At 42.9% G+C, this 21,182-nt stretch overlaps 1 protein-coding gene across 4 annotated transcripts in view; it reads left to right on the top strand.

The window, feature by feature from the left end:
- Nucleotides 1–20,839, top strand: part of PITPNC1 (phosphatidylinositol transfer protein cytoplasmic 1) — a 240,208-nt gene extending 219,369 nt beyond the window's left edge. For 3 of the 4 annotated variants that reach the window (XM_037070207.1, XM_037070206.1, XM_037070205.1), the window contains 3 exons: nucleotides 411–566; nucleotides 4,356–4,419; nucleotides 16,956–20,839. In XM_037070207.1, the coding sequence (XP_036926102.1) occupies nucleotides 411–566; nucleotides 4,356–4,419; nucleotides 16,956–17,272 (537 nt within the window). In that variant the 3' untranslated portion in view covers nucleotides 17,273–20,839. Of the gene's footprint in view, nucleotides 1–410; nucleotides 567–4,355; nucleotides 4,420–13,559; nucleotides 13,679–16,955 lie in introns of all 4 variants that reach the window. The other variant, XM_037070208.1, reaches the window with a different exon arrangement.
- The last annotated feature ends 343 nt before the right edge of the window (nucleotides 20,840–21,182 follow it).

Here is a 21,182-nt window from a genome sequence, read left to right as displayed (position 1 = left end):
GAATCTTAACTGTCATTGGCTAATGAGTCATCTGCCCAGGGCCAAGCAGGGTGCAAAGAAAGGGGGCAGAAGTGGTTCTACAAGGAAGATAAGCTTTGTATCCTAAGTGGCTTATGGTCCCAAGGTCCTTTACTCAGCCTTAGCCTTGGGGGATAAGAGCTTCTGAAACCAGGCAGAGCAGTTCCCAACACACTCCCTGTACCATCCCCCATCCCCTGGCATTAGGTTACCAGCCTGCTTTCTTTCTCTGTGGATTTGCCTGTTTTGGATATTTCATATAAATGGGTTCATACCTTGTGACCTTTGGTGAATGGCTTTTTTCACTTAGCTTTACTTATTCACTTCTCTTATGTCATATAAATGATGGTTGAACTTTTAAGTTACCATTTCTTTGGTATATTTTTTTCCAGGATCCTAAACACTTCAAGTCAGAGAAGACAGGACGGGGACATTTAAGGGAAGGCTGGAGAGATAGTCATCAGCCTATCATGTGTTCCTACAAGCTGGTGACCGTGAAGTTTGAGGTCTGGGGGCTTCAGACCAGAGTGGAACAATTTGTACATAAGGTAAGTGAGCCAACAGCGACTCCTGAGCTGCAGACAGTGTAACTGTCTTTACAGGGAGCTGGAGTAAGTGATGCTCAGCAGACGCACAAATGCTGAGACAACCTGAAGTAACTACATCCAGACAACCCTGTTTTCATAAAAATGCATTTTACATATAGGTTTAAATTCCTTCCCCTGATAGATGTATTACACTACACCTTCTCTTCTTTGACCTCCATGTCTGCTGGGTAATTGGGTGTTCAAAACATATTTCTCCCATATGGAGAAATATGGAGAAACCCCAGTGCTCATCAACAGACAAGTGGATAAAAAAGTTGTAGTACATATATAAACAATGGAATATTTTTACCCAGCCATAAAAAGGAATGAAATCTGACCATTTGCAACAGCATGGATGAACCTAGATGATATTTTGCTAAGTGAAATAAACCAGATAGAGAAAAACAAATATGATTTCACTTATATGTGGAATCTAATGAACAACATAAATGAACAAACATAATAGAAACAGACTTAGAGACACAGAGACCAGACTGGTGTTGCCAGAAGAGAAGGGGCTTAAAGGGGCTTGGTAAAAGGGATTAAGAAGTACAAATTGGGCCCTGGCTGGTGTAGCTCAGTGGATTGAGTACTGGCCTTTGAACCAGAGGATCATCGGTTTGATTCCCAGTCAGGGCCCATGCCTGGGTTGAAGGCTAGGTCCCTAGTAGGGGCACATGAGTGGCAACCACACATTGATGTTTCTCTGCCTTCGCTCTCTTTTTCCCCCTCTCTCTATAAATAAATAAAACCCTAAATTATAAAAAATTTATTTATTTATTTTTAGAGAGAGGAGAAGAGAAGGAGAAAGAGTGGGAGAGAAACATCAGTGTGTGGTTGCCTCTCATGTGTCCCCCACTGGGGAACTGGCCTGCAACCCAGGCATGTGCCCTGACTGGGAATCAAACCGGTGACCCCCTGCTTCACAGGCCTGTGCTCAATCCACTGAGCTACACCAGCCAGGTCTAAAAAAAAATTTTTTTAAAGAAGTACAAATTGGTAGTTACAAAATAGCCAAGGGGAGTAAAGTACAACATAGGGAATATAGTCAATTATATTGCAATAACTATGTACAGTACCAGGTAGGTACTGGAAATATCGGGGACCACTTCATAAAGTATACGATTGATTGTCTAACCACTATGCTATACACCTGAAACTGGTACAAAATAATGTAGAATGTAAACTGTAATAATAAAATAAACTTAAGAAAAACAACAACCATACTTCTCCCTTTGGCATGGGGCTGATCTAGTTCCAGGCATGGCTAGGTGTACTCGGGTTCCACACAGAGGCTCGGGGTTTATTTGTGTGTGCCGTCCGCAGGGATAATCCTCACTCAGGTCCTGCATGTGTAGACCCCTAAGATAGAAGATGCCCTAAGCAGCAGAATGAGAAATCCCAGTAGTCTCGTTAGATGGTGCAACTGCAGAATTTCTGCTCTTACAGTAATTCTGTCACCAAAGGATTGGTAACAGTCTCAAAACACAGATTTCAGTTTTATAACCACTTTGGCTGACACGTTGATTTTGTAGCAAGAATTCATTTGGTAATTATTTAAGTTTGTTCGGGGTTTCTAACATGACCTCTGACCTCACGAGAACAAAAATTTGCAGTGTTGGGTACTGCCCTTTGTAACTCCTTCCATTTCCATAAAAATAAATTGTACCCAAGTTGTCTCTGCATTCCACATAGGCTGGATATCTGTTTATTTTTCCACTTAAAAACTGATTAAAAAATAGCTTTCTGAAGTTCTTTTGGAGGCATTGGAATTTAACCTTAACATGCTGAGCTTTTTGTTACTTAGATGGATGTGTCTACAAGGAGGGGAGGCAACTGACAATAAAATAGGGCTACCAGTTGACAACAAAATGTATAAATCTTGAATTTAGCTCAAAGAAATAGGTGAACCTGGGTTCATGACAGCAGCAGGCTCTGGAACAGATTTCGGAGAAATGCGCCAGCCTCCTGCTGCGCTCCAGAGCCGTGCTGCCCACCCAGAGGTGGGAGCTGAGTGAGACACAGGGAAATCAAGGTCTGGGACCTCCTGTTGTCCTTCTGCCCAACTGTTTAGCGGGAAGACAGCCAGGGCTCCCAGAGTAAATATTTTCCAGCCTCAGTTCTGTGTCTATCTCAGGCTCTGCCTTCCTGGACTTCCTACATTCCCCTGCCCCCCCCCCCTTTTTTTAACCACAGATAATCTCTTACTAGGGCTACTCCCACAGATAATCTCTTACTAGAGCCGCTCCCATATTATTTCCTTCTCCTACAAAGCATATTTAGATTGCCGCAAGGCTCATTGTGTTTCTTTTCTCACAGGTGACTTTGGCTAGCTTTGAGAATCTCTTTAAAATACTGGTAACAATTAAGCTGTAGTCATAGGCATTCCTGTTGTCCGTTTCCAAATATAATGAAGTGTTATCAACACCCCCACGGCACACCTGCTCTGGCCTACAAGCAGCTAATGAGTTTCTGAGGCTCACATTTGCATGGGCGTCATTCTCCGAACACCTTTGTTTTTTAAGAATCTTTTCACAGTTAAGGGGGGAAAATGTTGGAAAGTGAGCCATTAGCACATTATTGAATCCTTGTTTCCAAGCAGACAGCTGTGTTGTGCTTAATGTAATGGAGTATATTTACTGATGCCTCAATGCTGTTCTTTTGAGTTCCGTGCATTTGACACACTCAGCACTCGAGTACATACAGCTTCGTGTTGTTTCTCGTTTTCATGATGTGTTTCCTCCTTCAGCCTCACTAGATATCCAGAGTCCTGGGCTAATAAACACTTCACTATAAATGCTTCCCTCGTTTCCACAAATTCACCAAATTAAAGTCCTTCATTTATTGATACATGCTTGAACCTTGCATGAGAGATTTTTGACAGTTGATTTGTTTGGTAGGAAGAAAGGAATGTTGTGTGAGTATACAAGAAAAGTGAAAAGGTCTATTTATGGAGGACCAAAATAAAAGAATTCCCTGCAATGAAAGTACATGAACAGGGTTACACATACACAAACTACACCTACAAATTTTTTCTTTGTCCACTACTGTCATCGTGTGTCCCCATCAGAAATAGTCTGATTCCTTTTGTCAGGCTTCTCACTGCTACTGTGTTCTGTTCTAGTTCGGGTCTTTTCTTTCATCTCTTTCAGTCACAGTTGACTGCGTGTGCTTTGTTTCCCCCTTCTGTTTCATGAGTCAGTCCTAGAAAGGTATTTGCTCATCTGGTATCCCACAGCTTCAGTCATTTAAAGAAAACTAACCAATATTTAAGATATTTCCCCAGAGAAGCAAGACTGTGCTCTTTACCTAGAGGTGACTTGCTGCCCAGAAAAAGTTCCTGGTTTCTAACATTTATGATCCCCCCTGGCACCAGTGAGACACACCCTTCTACAAATGAAGAGTAGAATTTGCTTTATATAAAGACAAACAAAAGGAAAAATCTCAAGGTGATTATTAGCCTGGAGATTCATTCCGATCGTTGCTGAGACTGCCAAGCCGTGGTCTTTGGTTTGTGCACACCTCCAGCCCACCCTGCGAGTAAGATGGACATTAATTTACACCAAGGGCTTGCGCGCCATGCAAAGGGCTGAGGATAAACAAGTGCACTACCTGTGTAATCATCACATAGGGACAGAGGGGTGGAGAGATTTATAATCGCCAGGATTCTTAGAATTGGAAACAATCTATGTTCCAGATAGTTTTACTCAAACATGGTGTTGTTTCAACGTCCTTCTTTTCCTGTTGTAGGTGGTCCGAGATATTCTGCTGATTGGACATAGACAGGCCTTTGCGTGGGTTGATGAGTGGTATGGTAAGTCAGCTTCCCCGGATAACTTGTAGAACAATTTCATAACAGGTTGACTTGGGATTTCAGTCCATCTAGCTTCCTGCACTACCTAGAAAGGCAAGAACGAAGGCAAGGCTACTGCATGCTGCATCGGAAATAGCCCTGTTCATGGAACATAATGAAGACAAATGTAACGAGAGAAGCTTGCTCTAAAATAGCTCCAGTACTTAGCTGTTGACTAAGTAGGACCTCAGGGTGTTTGATGCTTGCATTCTTGACTTGCATGCAGGACTCCATAAATCTCTGTTGGATGGGTTGCAGTCTCATCCTCATTTTTACCAAACTTCAAGATGAAAGCTGTCTCAAGCCATCCTATCAAGTAAAAGCCGTCCTTTGATTCAGAGATCACTTGAAACCCTCCCTCACCCAAAACAAGGATTCTGTAAGAATTCGAGGGCAGAGGCAAAGGTGCCCCCTTAAGGCATCTTAGTCCTGAGACTCTTGTTTTGGCCTTTTTACTTTTTTTTTTTTTACATGATTTGAGGAGAGTTAAACAAGTTCTGCACATTTCTAGTAAGTGAAAGCGTTTGTCTCGTCCCATGATGGGTGGACCACCGTGCTTTGTCGGTGAGAATCTACATTCCCGGGATCAGGCCTCAGGAGCTAGTGCCCTTGACTATAAATAGAAACAAACAGACCCAGTTGGCAACTCGGGTTAGAGCCGATTACCTAATGAAATGCCCTTCTCCTCGGCCTTATTCGAAGTCACACTAAATTTGTTCTGAGTGCCACCTCGATTGTATCTGGGGGCTTTTCTGTCCTCGTTTTGCCAGTTCCCGTCCTCTTCTGAACAGAAGGTATCGAAACGAACGTGGGAAATAGGTGGGACTGAATGGGCAAAGACAGTAAGTGGTTGTTAGTAATGTCGTTAGCTATTTCTGAGCCACGTTTTTTTTTTTTAGAATCGTGGTTCTGCAGGTCACCGGCTTTTTATAGTTTGCAATTTTTCCCAGATCAGCATCTTCTGAAGAACAAATGGGTCTTCCTGGAACAGATTCTTTTGAAGCCTTACCGCTTTCTTGACACACACGCTGCTCATACAGCGAGGGGCGCTGGCCCACCCCACGGTTGTGCTGCCTCCCTGAGACCTGCTTGTGGCTGTGCTGTGTGAGGCGGGTGGACGGGAAGTCTCCTGTGATTGCTTCCCCTGATCATTAAACCAGTCTTTCTGGTTGTTCTCCCCCATGAGGGAGCTTTACTCGGACTCTTAGAGGGAGCACAGAGCCCCAAAATAGGTGAAGAACTGGTCTGTTCCAACTTGGATTCCTCCAAGCTCCCGGTTTCCTTACACTTAGAAAACAGCAAAAGAAGAGCCAAAGAATAATGTAGGCTCAAACAGAGTAGCAGTTTGACTAGGGAAGGGGGACCTGCAGGGCCAAATATCGTCCACTTTGAGGACCAAGCAGATTTAAGAAAACAGCATCCCCCAGGGTAGCTGGGTGCTGATCAAGAGGACAAGCCACTGCAAGCCTGTCAGTCAGGAAGGACGGCTCGAGTAGAGGCCGTATCTAGAAAGAAACAAAATTTTGGGTGGGTCTCTAGTAACTGAACTGCTGGAATACGAAGGATGGGGACCGACTCAGCAAGCCAAGCCTGGCGTAAGGAAGAGGCTTCAATACTTTTAGACCAAAAAAAGAAAAATCTCAAACTATTATAGGGGCCCAAAGAGTCAAAGGAACCTGCAGGTCTCAAGTCCTAGAGACCTCACAGAGGAGAACACCTACCTGTTTACTGGATTGGCCAAAAAGTCTGTATGTTTTTTTCCATAAAATAAGAGACACATTTTTTCATTTTCACCAGTAACTTTATTGGTGTGGGTATTTTGAGTATGTTAGCTCTCTCCCACATGGTATAATGTTGATTTTTCTCAGTTAATGTCTCTATTTGATTGCTATCAACTTCAAATGGTCTACCTGACTGGAGCCTTGTCCAGGGAAAAATCTCCAGCATGAAACTTCACAAACCACTTTCAACACATTCAGTTGGTCATAGCACCTTCTCCATGCACTGCACAAGGCCTTTGCGTTTCAGTTGTGTTTTTACCTTTCTTAAAATAATAAAGCATAATATGCCAAAAATGTTGCACATTTTCTTCCATCTTCAATATTAAAATGGCTACACAAAAATTCACCAATCTTGATAAGTTTTTTTTTAATGTACACTGATGCGATAGCTGTCATAATACAATCTAACAAAATTGTTTCAAGTGAAATTAAAGACAGCTGAGCACTACTAGAGCCACCTTACGGAAAAAACCAAATGGACTTTTTGGCCAACCCAATACCTTAGACAGCTTAGATAGAGACAGATCTCAAGGAGCCTGTCGACACAAAGCCTGTTCTGTGTCGAGTGCGGAAAAACAGCGTGTGGTTTACTGATGGAGACCAGCAGGGGCCTTGGACTCCCTAGAGCAGGCCTCCACCCTCTATGTACACAGTCCTAGCCCCAGCCAAAACAAGCAGTGTTTTCACTCAGCACGGGGTCTGAGAACCTCCCCATCCATCTCATATAAATTACTGCTGGCATCATCCCTCAGCTGAACCTCTTGCCAGCAACACAGTGGCGCCTTCATTACCCAGATGCAGACACTCAAGGCAGATGAATGGAAATGGCCCTGCCCACTGAGTGTCTTCTCGACCCCTTATCCAAGGTAATGCTGGGGACTGCGGGCTTCTCAGGTGAATGGGTGTGCGTCACTGTTACAGAAGCCAGATGTCTACCAGGATAGTCCTTCTGTCTAGGGTACCTGAAGTTGCTTCTTTTTCTGTGGTCTGTACAAGCTCAGTGACGCTGTTATTAGTAAACATGGAAAAGGTCCAAAACAAAAACAAACCAACAAAAAAACCTCCTGCCTGAAGCTTATGGCCTGGTTCTCAGAGTTTAACCCCTGGACCAGCAACGTCAGTATCCCCTGGTTACTTGTTAGAAATTCAGATTTCCAGGCCCCACCCCAGACCACAGAGTCAGATACACTGGGGTACAGGACAGCAATCTGAGTTTCAATAAACCTTCCTGGTGATTCTGTTGCTTGATAAAGTTTGAGAGCATCTAGTGCATGGCATGGACTGTAAACCAGGTTAGACGGCAAGGAAGGACAGTTTGATTCAGTGCAAACAGGTTAGACTAGAGAACAGTAGATATCTTCAGGGCCACCCACCAAACTCTGGTGCCTTGTGAGAATTAGAGCAAGGTGCCCGCTTTAAGGAGATTCTGCCGGTGTTACTGGCTTGGGGCTGAATTTTAGCCTCATTCACCTCCTGGGCTATGCATTCATGCAGGGCACAGAGCTGCACACCCTCCTTGTGCAGTGGCAGCCTTGGCTGCCTTTCCAACTAGACCTGCAACCTCCAGTGCGTAAGTAAAAGTGGGGGGGGGGGGAGGACATTTGTAGTTGACAGTGACCTTTTCTTGCCTCAGAATTTTAATTTTGTGTCTTTTCGGAGTTTTCAGCATTTTGCTATCACATCACTATTTCCCTAAGCAGATGCTATGCTGCTCATGTTCATGGTGAAGTGTAACCATCTCACTGTGGGAGGACTGGAGTCTGTCTTTCAAAGGCTTGATTGGTCTTTATCCCTGAGCCTTGGATGCCTCCTGCATGACTAGAACAGTAATCAGAGAAGTAACAGCACATTTCCGAAGATGGGGTGGATAAAAATAGGCAGCCCAGCCTCACAGGAGCATGGTTTTGATTCACAGCCTGACTGTATTTTGAGAGAGGAACACAGGATTACTAGAGGGAGGCTGTGATCGAAGGGAACCTCATGAACGTCTTTGAAATCCTCACCCTTCCCCCCAAAATCTGGGGGTCAGTGCTGACTAGCATAGATGAAACCACCTTGTGAAAATGTCTTAGAAATCATCTTGGAGTCCCTAGCTCACAATGAGTGAAGCAAGCTCAAGGTGGAGATAGCATTAGCTGGCTGAGTTCAACACGCCTGCATTTTCCAATGGCCTCATGTGACCTTGAGTGCCGTGGCTCTTATGCAACATTTTATGTGTGTGTGCTTATTATGTTCATTTCTCTGGGGAGAGAACTCGTAACTTTCCATCAGATTTTCAAAGGGATCTGTGATCTACTCTCCACTCATTCAAATTAAGCACTATAGGAAAAATAATCACAACTGCAGATTACAATTCTGGGTCTTAATAGTCTGAATACACGGAAAAGGTATGCACCAAGCTTTGAGGACAGGCTAATTTCATTGCAAAAAAGCGTAGCCACCCTAAGCTGTTTATAACAAGTGTTGTTGAATTTATCATCATTTTTAAAGGTTTAAATAGGGCACTTCCCAAAGGACAGCCACCGTTTCAGTGGAGCCAAAGCCAAATCAAATCTGATTCCTGATTGCCGGAGCCTCCCACCCTCGCCACCGCCGGCCCAACCCAGCCAGCAAGAAAAAGATGACTTCTATTTAGGCAGAGGGGCCTGGAAGTGGAGAGCAAATGTAGGAAATATAACGTAATGCGCCATTGGACAAATTATTGAATCAGAGTTGTAAGACTGTTTTTGAAAAGTTTTAATTGCCACACATGTGCAGCACAATGTGGGAAAACTCTTGCTTGCAGATGCTTGCTCCCTCGGCATTTGTGATTTCTCTCTGTGTTCAACCGACTTCTGTCCCAAAGGCCTTTCAAATATATGATCGTGCCTCCATTTCCCATGAAATCAGCTTGCTTTCTTTAAAACTAAACTGATTGAAAGAAGACTGGCACCATAAACAAAGTTGAAAGACTCTGCAATATATGCTTACAGTACTTGTAGCTAACAGGATTAATACCTATAATATATAAAGAGTTACTATAAATTAAAAATCCAACAACTCAATAGAAAAAAAAGCCAAACAGGTGAACAGTAGAACGAGAAATGCAAATGGCCAATAACCTCCCTGCTAATCACAAGAAATGCAATGAAAACAGCATAGAGATACAACGTACCATCCGACAGCAAAAATTTAAGAGAGTGACAATATTCAGTTTTGGATAGGTGAGAACAAATGAACACTTTTTATTAAAATGTGAAGTATAGATAAACAATAACCCAGCAATTCCACTTCTAGAAATTTGTTCTTGACAAATTAAGAATGACACATGTGCTCGTTAATATAGGTACAAAGGAATTCAATGTACTGTTGTGTATGAAAGCTAAAAATTTGTCTCAGTGTAAATGCCCATTAAGAAAAGCATGGTCAGATAAATTATGATATACTCATTCTATGGATATTGTGTGTAGCAGCTAAAAAATAATAAGGTATTTCTTATGTACTGGTATGGAGATATGCACATTTCCCATTTAGTGGAAAAAGCAAACCAGAGCAATATGTATAGTATAGTTTAGTATGCTGTAGTTTGATTCCATAAGTGTAAAATAAATGAGACTATGTGTGTATGTGTGTGTGTGTGGGGGGGTATATACACATGAAGTCATACCAAAAAAAAGAATCTGGCAACCTGTGGTTATTTCCAGAAGGAATAGGAATTATGGGAGAGGTTAAAAACTAGTTAAACTCTTTCCTCTCTGTAACCCAATACTACTTGAATTATTTCTATGAAACACAATTCATTCATTACTTGAGTGACTCATTGAATAATAATTAGAACCCATATTTTATTCTTTAAAAAGTAGAAAATGGTTGAAGTGGACCAAGATACATAAAGTTGGGATATGTCTTACTCTTTAACGAGAGTCTTAGTTCACGGTTTAGAAACTCAAACAAGGGTCATCAGTGAGCATTCCCCCGGGGGCCAGAGCGTTGACGAAACTGGGCTGAGGGTAGAAGAGGCGGTTCCAGACTCCGCCCAGTCACCTCAAGGAGAAAGTGGGGCTTAGGCTGGGGGCTGGGGGAGTGTGCCTTTGCATGGTGGGCTAGGAGACGGCCGCTTCTCCGCCCTCACCCGAGGAGGGTGAGAAAGGAAGAAATGGCCTCTCGAGAGGACAGAGGAAACCGTGCTCCACTGAAATGCAGTGAGAGGGGCATTGTCCCCGGAATACTTCCAGGGCTGCTGCTCTCTGTCAGCCTCTGCCGGCCCAGTGTCAACGGTACTAGGAGGTGCCTTTCTTAGAAGCAACACCATGCTAGGTCCAGGATTTTCTTACACCGGACCATTTGCCCAGCATTATTTGTTTAAGGTGCCTTTATTTAAGAAACCATATTTAGGAAAAGCAAATTATGGCCTTTTAAATCTGTAAATTAAGGAGTGATTATTTTGGTTTACTTGCAAAATAATCAACATAGATTCTTTTAATTAAGAGTTTCTGCACACTTGCACTTGGTGGCTGGAAACAAAGAGACCTGAACCTAAATGACTAGACCTCTCCGATCATTGCCAGTCAGTCAGTGATGGCGACGAGTCACCTCCAAAAAGATAATCTGTCATAGGGCACATGGAACGGAGTTTACTAAAAAATCGGTTCGTGTCTACAAGGTAATATACCTTACAGAAGCAAGACATAATACATTGTCCCAGATGACCTGAACAGGAGTGTCCGTTTTCACTTGATTAGCTTTCCCTAAATTACTGAGGAATACTGAAAGTGTTTACATCATTTCCATAAGCATGTATGGTAGGTGGGGACAGTGCAGGGTTTCGGCAAACACGTTTTGCTTCCTCATCAGCGGGGACCAGATCACCGTCATCCCGTCATCCCGTCATCTGGCGAGAACCGCTTCACTGGAGGCGTTCTTTCTCCTGTGTCTGGCTGGCAGGCTGTTTTTCTTTTAGATAAAATGTTCTGAAACTTTGTTTCTTAACCCTTAATGTCTAAAAGAGGGGAGGATCATGTTTCTGGAGTGGGCACAACTCTAGAAAAGTGTATCTTCTTGCCAGTCCCAGAGCCATGGTGGCCCTCTTCTTTCTAGTGATCACAAGTAATAGGTTGTTAAATGATCTTTTTCTTTTTCTTACACAAGTGGTACATATTTGAGGTAGAAAATGTGGAGAATATGGGCAAGCAAAGTGAAGAAAATTACCTACAATTCCAACCCCTCAAAACAATCAGTTAACATTTTGAAATGTATACTTCGTCTTTTTAAAATGTATATGATGCTTTTCTGACAAAAATGATTTCACATAATATGCATAAATTTTTACCTCCTATTTTTCCTTTAACAATATTCCAAGGACATTTCTCTGTAGTGTTAAATACTTTTCTACATTATCTGTGACAGTTTGCATAGTACTATCAGTCCCCTGGGTTGTTTTCAATTTTTCACTATGATAAACAAGATGGTTATGAGTATCTTTACTATTAAACCCTTCTTCACATCCATAAAATTGATCTGTCTTCGAAAGCACAAAGTCACACAGTTTAAGTTCTTCTCTTAACATTGAGCTAATGAGAGGTAAAGAATGATCTGTGTTGGAGTTCACTTAATTCAACAAAGAAACTAAAATGCCTTTGTTTTTGTTTTTCCACATTCCTGGTCCTGGCAGTGAGGCGTAGGGAAAGAAAAGTGTTGAGTGAACCTAAGTACAGAGAAATTTCTTTTAACTTTAAACTTTTAGCTTAAAATGACCTCAGTATTCATTCCAGGTATATTTGTGTTTAAGAAATGTTGATAACCAGCCATTGAAATTAAGGTGATTGTATTGAAAGAATGTGTTATTTTTGTTAACTAAGGTGCATTTGTTCTAATCACAAAACAGCATCTCTTTATTGCTTCCAGTTACTTTGATTTTCTAAAAGAAAAGCATGCTCTTTGCTTGGCCAGACTGCTGCTTAGCATTCTTGATACCTGCATTGCTCTGGACAGCATCCTTCATTGACGGGTTTGGAGAGGGGTGGGAATCATCCGTTAAATAACGTAGCCCCGGTCTGGGTTTAGAGCCGCCCTCCACGTTGGCCCCAGACCAGACTGAATGAAATCATAAACTTCCGGCAAGTCTGCCCTTTGGAAATAAAGAGAGTCTCACATGACACGCATGGATTGATATAAAAACACACCGAACCCATGATGCAGAAAACACCTAAGGAAAAATGGCAGCTGTGAACACCCGCTCTAAATCCCCAAGACCTTTAGTGATCAGAGTGGCCGACCAACCAATCAGCACACCTTTATTGTAAAGAGGCATGAAGTTAAATTCTGCCACAAAAGCACCAAAAGAATGCCCATCTGGGGAACCTGCTGATAAAGTGCAGTGATATAGGCAAGGAGTAGTGGGGGGGCGGGGGCGGGAGAAAATGACGAAAGTGCTCAGAGACTCGTTGTTATTTAATGCACTTCACATGCTGAAAGCGGACGGGTTCTGAGTTAGGAGTTTTGTATCTGTTGGACTAGGACACTGTTTCTCAACTTCAGCCCCATTGGCTGTTGGACCAGATCATTCTCTGCTGGAGGAAGGGGGGGCATCCCAATGGTGACAGTCACAAAATTGCCCCCCATTGAGAACAGGTAGATTAATAGATCATTACTCTGAAATACTGAAAAACTGCAGGCTTGGGCCAAAAATCATAATGTCACGTGCCAGTTTGTTCATAGAAGGGTGTGGGCATGGGTCGTGCCAGCCATCCTCAAGCTGTTAGGCTGGACTTGAAGTTCAGGGCAACCTGCACTCTGACACCCATATTCTGTGCAAAGACTCACCCCTGTGCGAGCACTGCACCCGGCCTCACTCTTGCCAGTCAGAGCCATTTCTCTGCCTTTGACATCATGCCTCCTATAATAGCAATGAAAGCGTCCTTTCTGTTGTTGAATGCACTGACTGAAAGAATCTATTTGGAGAGGTATTTGGAAGGTAAGTGTTGAACCTGGCAGACCTGAGCCTGTCCCTGAAGGGATCTTCTAACTCTGGTTTAGGAGATCTCAGCCTGCGATGCTGCCCACGTGCTAACACTCGGCCCACTCAGCTCACTGCTCAAAAGCCACCCTTAAATAATTTCCACTCTTCTCTGTTCTGAGACTGTTTTGACTTCACTTCCTTGTACTCACTCCCCCTTTGGCCGGTTTGGCTAACTTTATGATTCACTCTTCATAAAGTTAGTGAATCCCCTGCTTTTTAAACCTCTCTCTGGCTTCTGCTAAGCTACCGTTTTTCCCTAAAGTTTCCCCATTGAAAGTTTGCATTTAATAACGGAAGTTGCCAACGTCTTGACCTTCTTTCAGATATGACAATGGATGATGTTCGGGAATACGAGAAAAACATGCATGAACAAACCAACATAAAAGTTTGCAATCAGCATTCCTCCACTGTGGATGCCTTAGAGAGCCATGCCCAAACAAGTGTATGTAGAATTTTTAAAACGTGTTGCCCACCCTTTACGAAACATACACATCAACTGACCTTTGAAATGCTGCGAACGCTCAATTCTCAAACTTTCACAAAAAGTGCCATCGCCCAGAGGCTGTTGGTAAAGAACCTGAGCTGTGGGTCTAAATTGGGGAGTGTCACCTCTTGCTTCCAGACGTTTCGATTCTTTGAAGCCACTGCACTTGGTGGGTTGTTGTGGTCACAAAACCGAGAACACGGAGAGTGGAAACATTTCGTGGTCCTAGAATGGCCTGGCCTGCACCATAAAAGAACAGAGGGGTCAAATCAGGTACCCTAAGAAAACCAGATCATCACATCAGTAACTTAAAAACATGAGTAACAGTTATTTGGTCAAGGGAAGGCTTCTGGCCCATCTGGCATTTTAGGGTTCCTTACGGTTGCTTTGAAATGCTTTCTATGGCTAGCGTAATGTCAGCGTGGGTCTGTGGTCTGTCCATGCACACTGGCTGAGCAGTGAAGGGGTAGTGAGCAGGGACGGTGCCAGATCTAGCCTGGGACTTAATCCCCTGGAGCCTGAGGTTATTCCCTTGCACATCAGAAATTGAGAGCTAACAAAATGGTGTATGCCAGCATTTTTAATATAGCTAAGTCTCAGTCATTTGTGCTAATGAAGAGGGGATACAGATGACGACGAAAAATGTAGTCACTGAGTCATTTGTATGTACCTTTGGCCAGACCTGTGATCTCTTTGGGTGCCAGCTTGAGCCTGCATGCCCCAGAATAATGCATTAATTAGATTTTTAAGGAATGGATGATGTAATTCTAGAAGATTGAGCAGTGGCTATTGTAAATGGATGCTTTGGAATTGTGAAGGCCTTTGGTTGCACTTTGGAAATCTTCAGTTAACTTTTTAGAGCATGCCTTTGGCATGTGCCCTGCAAGGCTGCTATCTGATGCACGTGATGAGGAAGTTGAAATGGTCCTGACTCTCCCTCCCTGTTTTGCATGCAGTGATCGGATTTGCAGAAAACCCCTCTCCCAAGGTTTAGCCCAGGTGATCCTCTCTCCGTGAAGACTAGTAGGAGCTCCCACACCCCACACCCCCCACATCCCGTTCTCAAGTTAGAAATGCATGCTCCTTACGGAAACTGTCCTTGATCTGTCATCACTTTTCAGTTACATCTTCTTTTAGGAATGTTAGACACCAGTTCCCCCTGCCGCTGTCTGAGAGATGCCCAGTGTCAGCATGACCAGGCAAAGGAAGCCGGAAAGGGGGAGGCGCCACAGTTCAAAGATGCAAAGCACAGTGCTTGTCTCGTTCCAAGTTCTTGCAGCTTTAGGCTCTTTGTTGCTTTTCTTTGCATTTTCCTGTGGTTCCTGGTGTTAGAAGGAGAGTTTACCAGGTAGATGAGGGTACCTGGAATGCTTCTCTCCGTGGGAAAGCCCATGCATTCTCTGACTGCAACTCATAGGCATTCCCAGGGCTTCAGCGAGAGACATGCCCACCTGCATGAAGTTACACAAAGTGGGTTTTTTGAATGCTTACAATATTTCCCTTATTCTGTGGAATTTGTCCAAATTGGAGACTATTTATTTTTCCATTGTCTCTCTATCATAATGAAAAACAGTTGAAATCAAGACGCTGCTGTCTGGCACAAATTAAAACTGCATGGGTGCTCAGTAACATTTAAATCATCAACCTGAGTAGGAACAAATTAGATCGAAAGTATGCAAAATTAACACCCGTGCTCGCAGCAATAAGGAAATCATCTCCTTTTCAATTGAGCCGTTTCAGTCCCTGCGTGGAAGGGAACTTCAAAGAGACTCCTGGAAGGGACTGTGAAATCAAACTCCTGTGCACTGTGGGCCGTCTCTGCTCTCTGCTGGGTGTGTGGAGTAGAGCACTGTCTTTGGCCGCTTGTTCCCAAAGCCCCATTTTTCCAGGGTGATACCCATTTGATACAGCAGAAACAGACCCCGAGTTACTGAAATTTTTTCAAAGTCTCCATTTTATTTCAAAGTCTCCATTTAAAGTCTCCAGGTTTTTGCAAAACCTCTCTTTTAAAAATATAATCTTATTTTTTAAAGCTTGTTGAATAGTCTTAGTATTTTTTAACAAATGGTAAGGTTACAAGTACATTTTTTTTCTTCTATTCTGAGTTTTATATCCACACAGCCATAATTTTGTATTTTTTAATAAAAACATTCCCTTTCAGAAAATTTAATAATTGTTTCCAGGAAATCTGCTTAAGGATTTTTTAAAATATTTCTGATTTGCTCATGTTCTTTTTTTTTTAAAGATTTTATTTTTTTATGTTTAGAGAGAGGGAGAGAGGATGAAAGAGAAGAGAAACATCAATGTGTGGTTGCCTCTTGTACACCCCCCACCAGCAACCTGGCCTACAACCCCGGCATGTGCCCTGACTAGGAACTGAACCGGCAACACTTTGGTTCGCAGGCCAGCGCTCAATCCACTGAGCCACACCAGCCAGGGCTGCTCATATGTTCTTATATGACCTATTATTTATCAGGGTAGGGCAAAAATAGGTTAAGGTGTTCATATAAAAAATAATACACTAATTAATAAATTATAATACAAGAATAAACTGTTTCAGCCCTGGCTGGTATGGCTCAGTGGATTGAGCACCAGCCTGCAAACCAAAGCCTCGGCTGGTTCGATTCCCAGTCAGGGCACATGCCTGGGTTGCAGCCTGGGTCCCTGGGGGGGCGGGGTGTGAGAGGCAACCACACACTGATGTTTCTCTCCATCTCTACTTCCCTCTCTTCCCCTCTCTCTAAATATAAGTAAATAAAATCTTTTTTAAAAAAAAGAATAAACTGTTTCACATACAACTGTAAACCTACTTTTTCCACACCTTGTGTGCATCATTTTGGGGTCATTGATTGTTTTAATTTCCTTCCCTTTGTACAGAAGATGGCCAGGTCTGATCAGAGCTGCACCCTCACACACATACACCGCTCCGGTTGGGTTCTGTCCTCCCCTGTTACTTCCTTGTTCAGAATATATCAAATACTCACCGAAGAGTGTTCTGGGAAGTCTTGGATGTATATTCATGAAGGACTACTGCTTCAGAGGTTTGCCTGTATAAGAAGGGAAAATTCAGTGTATTCAGGGTTTAGCTTTTCAATGATGATATGGGTTTATAAACCAGAGGGGCCCCTTACCGGAGTGTTCCTATATGTCCCTTAGAAACAGGCATAGAGATGAATGCATTTGTATTCCTTCTAAATAACTGCTCATTTTTCTTCCTGTCTTTTTTTCTTTGAAGACATGACAATGGATGAAGTCCGAGAATTTGAACGTGCCACTCAGGAAGCCACCAACAAGAAAATCGGCGTTTTCCCACCCGCAATTTCTATCTCGAGCATTCCCCTGCTGCCTTCCTCAGTCCGAAGCGCCCCTTCTAGTGCTCCATCCACCCCTCTGTCCACAGACGCGCCCGAGTTTCTGTCCGTTCCCAAAGATCGGCCCCGGAAAAAGTCTGCCCCAGAAACTCTCACGCTTCCAGACCCCGAAAAAAAAGCCACCCTGAATTTACCTGGCGCACCCTTTTCGGATAAGCCATGCCGGCCCAAATCGGAGTAACTCCACCTGGATATTTCATGGGGTTTTATATTTTCGTTTCCAGGGTTGGTTGTTTTGGTTTTTGTCCTTTTGTTCTTTGTGTTTGTTTTGTGTTTGTTTTTTAAAGAATCTTCTATAGAAAAAGACTGCTTTGTCACTCAAACATGTTCCTTCAGTCTCTGAGTGTGCATGTGGTTAAGTCATTTCACATATAACATGAGTCCCTCAATATGCCACACAGTGTCATGTTAGATGCAAAATGTAAGACATGCAAAGGACAAAAGGCATCTTCTGTAGCTGCAGCTGCAGCTGCAGCCAGGGAGGAAGCCTTGTCATTGGGCACTTGATGAGGTGGGTGTGGACTTTAAGGGTAAATAAATGACGACTTTGCACCACTGTGTTACAAGGTGTGGTAAAATAGTAAGTCAGTTTCCTCCCATCAAACCTGAAATTCTCAAAAATACTCTCAGGCGTAACATACCTAATTGTTAAATTTTGAACTGCTCATCACCAATACTTGAATACGACTAGTTACTAAGATTCCTACTTTGGTTAGTCTGACTCAGGATTTGGGGCCTAATTAACACTTAAAATTTTTTGAAAATTTATCAACCTATAGAGGCTCCAAGTGCAATTAATGATGACTTATTTATACCTTTCACAGAATTTAATAAAGATTCCACTTCTGTCTTTTAATAACTTTCCCCTTTGTGCCCTCGTGGCCTCAGAAATCTTAAGAATTGTGTGGGTGAATGTAACCTTCACTGGCAGGTTTTGGAAGGGTTGAGTTAGGAACCAGGAGGCCCAGGTAAGACAAACATCTTCCTCTACAGGTACCAACAAATCTTAACCTGTCAATTTCCATCATCCATGAAGATTCTCAGAATTTGCAATTAGAATTCATTGACTACTGGCCCATTCAAAGAAGTTCAAGGGGAGAGTAACCTAACAGGACTTGAATTCTGTCAGAATGTCTGATTCGGGGGAAACCCTAAAGAAGGGAATTGTCTCTCATCTCCTTCCTGATTTTACTTTTAATGACATCCAGACTTTCTGGAACCCATAGCCCATCACCAGACCTTAGAAAAGACTGTCATTCTCTCCTTACATGAAACCCAAGTATCGGGATTGTCACAGAAGTCAAGTGGGAGGAGAGAGTGAACAGAACTGTTGAGTCTTTATTTGTAGAGGAAAAAAGAGAAGCTAGACAGAAGGTGCCCCTCTCTGTCCAGCTTTCTTTTCAGCAAGTGTCACTAAGGCAAGATTAGATTCAAGGTTGACGGGAGGCGAGATCATTCACCAAAGTGGCAGAAAGAAAACTCTCCTTTGATCTTAAGAGGGAAAACCTGCCACCTTCGCACCTCACTGCCTTTAAACACAGAAGGAAGGGCCAGCAGAATCTAGCATCTATTGGTGTCCTCCATGAGAGGAAGACAGCAAGGTAATTGGGCAACTCCAAGCCCCCGGCTAGCCTTCCTTACCGGAACCTCCAACCTCAGGAAAGGGACCTTCCCAAAACAGATTCCAAAGGAAACATGCAGATCAAGGAGCGTATTCTCCTCTGTTGCAGCCTCTCAGCCAGTGGACCCTGCCCGCTCCTCTGAGTGCTCAGCACTCTGCACTGTGTCTTTCAAGTGGACAAACACCCAAGGTGCAGGCGCCGGCCCCATGAGCCCAGCACCGAGTAAGTGTAACTTCTACTTCAGACGGGCTCATTTCTTTATCTACAGGTTGATATTTAGCTCAAAAAAATAAATAAGCCCAGAACTCAAGGGAAACCAGTTGCAAATAGCTTAGATCAACAGTGCATCTCTTCGTTAAGAAGATAGCATTGTAGTAAGACATCCTTGCATGGTATAGTAGCATGATTTTTGCCTGTGGGAAAACAATCTTTTACCAACCCCTTGGACTTCTCAACGTCTCCCTCTCACAATACTTAACAAGAATGTTTGGCTTTAGGAAGCAAAATTCTATTCTCGTGAGGCGGTAGTAGTGTATGTATGTGCTTACCATTTATTTGCAAGCGGAAGTCAGGAGGGGATGGGATCATTTTCTAAAAGAACCAGTTTTTGTGCAGGTTGTGAACACATCTGACACCTAGAGATTCCATGAATGCCATTGCTCTTTGTAAAGTTGCTTCTGCTCTCGAGGTCAACAATTCTCTGTGCTTTGGAAAGCTAATTTCTGATTTCCTTCTGTGAGTTTTCTTTCATGGTCTGCACAATGCCACAGATAACAATTGCAAACTGCTGCTGATAAGTCTGATTTTTAGCTATCAAATATGTGTGCTCTTAAAATATGTTCAGTTTTCTGTCTCCATGTGGTTTCTGTGCATTTAATAAAGGGGGATGCATATATTCCTTTAGCTGCTTTGAATATTTAATCCATTCATCACTGGCATAAATGATTTCTATTTTAATCTATTTTGATTTTTAAGTGTCATTTGACATTTCCTCCATACATGCTTTTGTTGATTGTGGGGTACTAGCCTGCAATGAATGTGTATATAGAACATTAATAATTCCTATAAGAATGGAAATTAAATGGCTGCATGATGGAAACTTACAAGAAAAAAAAAAGCAGAAACTTGACTTCGTTAAGCATGTTTGCGGGAAAATAGAATCTTTAACTCAGTGCCTCTGTCTGCAATGTGGAAACCTTCAACTTTGTTCACCAAAACTGTATTATACCTGTATATATATACATATATAAATATAGTGTAGTGAGTCAGACACCACCAGTTTGAAGTCTCTGGTAGCCGAATCAAAGTAACCCACAGAAGAACACGTGTGCACACCATCCCCACCTCTAACGTTCATGAAGGCCGTGGCGGTGACTGCAGATGGCATTACCCTGGGTGGATTTCGGAGAAGAAACACACTGTGCTTCTGTTGGCTCTGGTACAGCGGGGCGGCTTTGAGTGCTTTTCCACAATAAGAAGGTCTCGGTGTTTCTACCGCATCAACTTTGTCAGAAGTTAGCTCTGAAGACCATTATTGTTGCTTTGGGGCCGTCATAAAGCAAAGCAAAGGAGGCCATGACATGGTGCGGTTAACACCGTGGTAGCTGACACAACACGTGTCCGTTGGCGGGCTCATTTATAGACCCTTCTATTACGGTTTTGTGTCTGTGTGGGAGGAATGGCTTTAATACAGTTGGAGGTACTTGTTAGCCATGTTTTTTGATCGTGAGTGTAAATTTCTAAGCACAGTCATGGTTGTATAATGCAGGCACTTAAACCCAAGACCCCAAAAGTAATTGTGGTTTTCTGTCAAAGCACCATAATAAAAAGTGACCCAAGAGTAGATTCTGGCTCTTCTCAAGAAATAATTTTTCTGTGAAAATTTCAAGGCTTAATGTGTTTATGTGTGTGTTTAAATTCTACATTCTTGAGTATCTCTTCACAGCTCAGAGACAACAAGGTCATTGGCTGGTTTTGGTCAATAGGAAATTTACTTTCTCAGAAGGGTCGGAGTATGGTTTTTACATGTAATGTGCATTCAGATAATTCAATAAACAAGAATTGTCTAGTTTTGTCCCTTTCTGATCATCTGACTCAGCAGGCTAGGCGGCAGTCTGCCACCTGAGGTTTTTTTTTAAAAAAAAACCTGTCCAGCCCTGGCTGGCGTAGCTCAGTGGATTCTCTGGGCCTATGAACCAGAGAATCGAGGCTCGATTCCCAGTCAGGGCACATACCTGGGTTGCGGGCAGGTTCCCAGCGGGGGACACATGAGAGGCAACCATGTATTGATGTTTCTCTCCCTCTCTCCTTCCCTTCCCCTCTAAGGATAAATAAATAAAATCTTTAAAAAACAAAAACCTGTCCAGTGACTGTAATGGGTCATGGGTAGACTACCCAAAACAACCGTCTTATCAGGACTGAAATGTTACACAGTTTCACTGCACTGGGGTGCCGCGACAACACCAGGTT

Source organism: Sturnira hondurensis, unplaced genomic scaffold (assembly GCF_014824575.4).
Source record: "Sturnira hondurensis isolate 20B ecotype Veracruz unplaced genomic scaffold, ASM1482457v3 Scaffold0018728, whole genome shotgun sequence".
NCBI classification, from domain to species: Eukaryota; Metazoa; Chordata; class Mammalia; order Chiroptera; family Phyllostomidae; genus Sturnira; species Sturnira hondurensis.
This window is presented reverse-complemented; position numbering and strand designations above follow the sequence as displayed.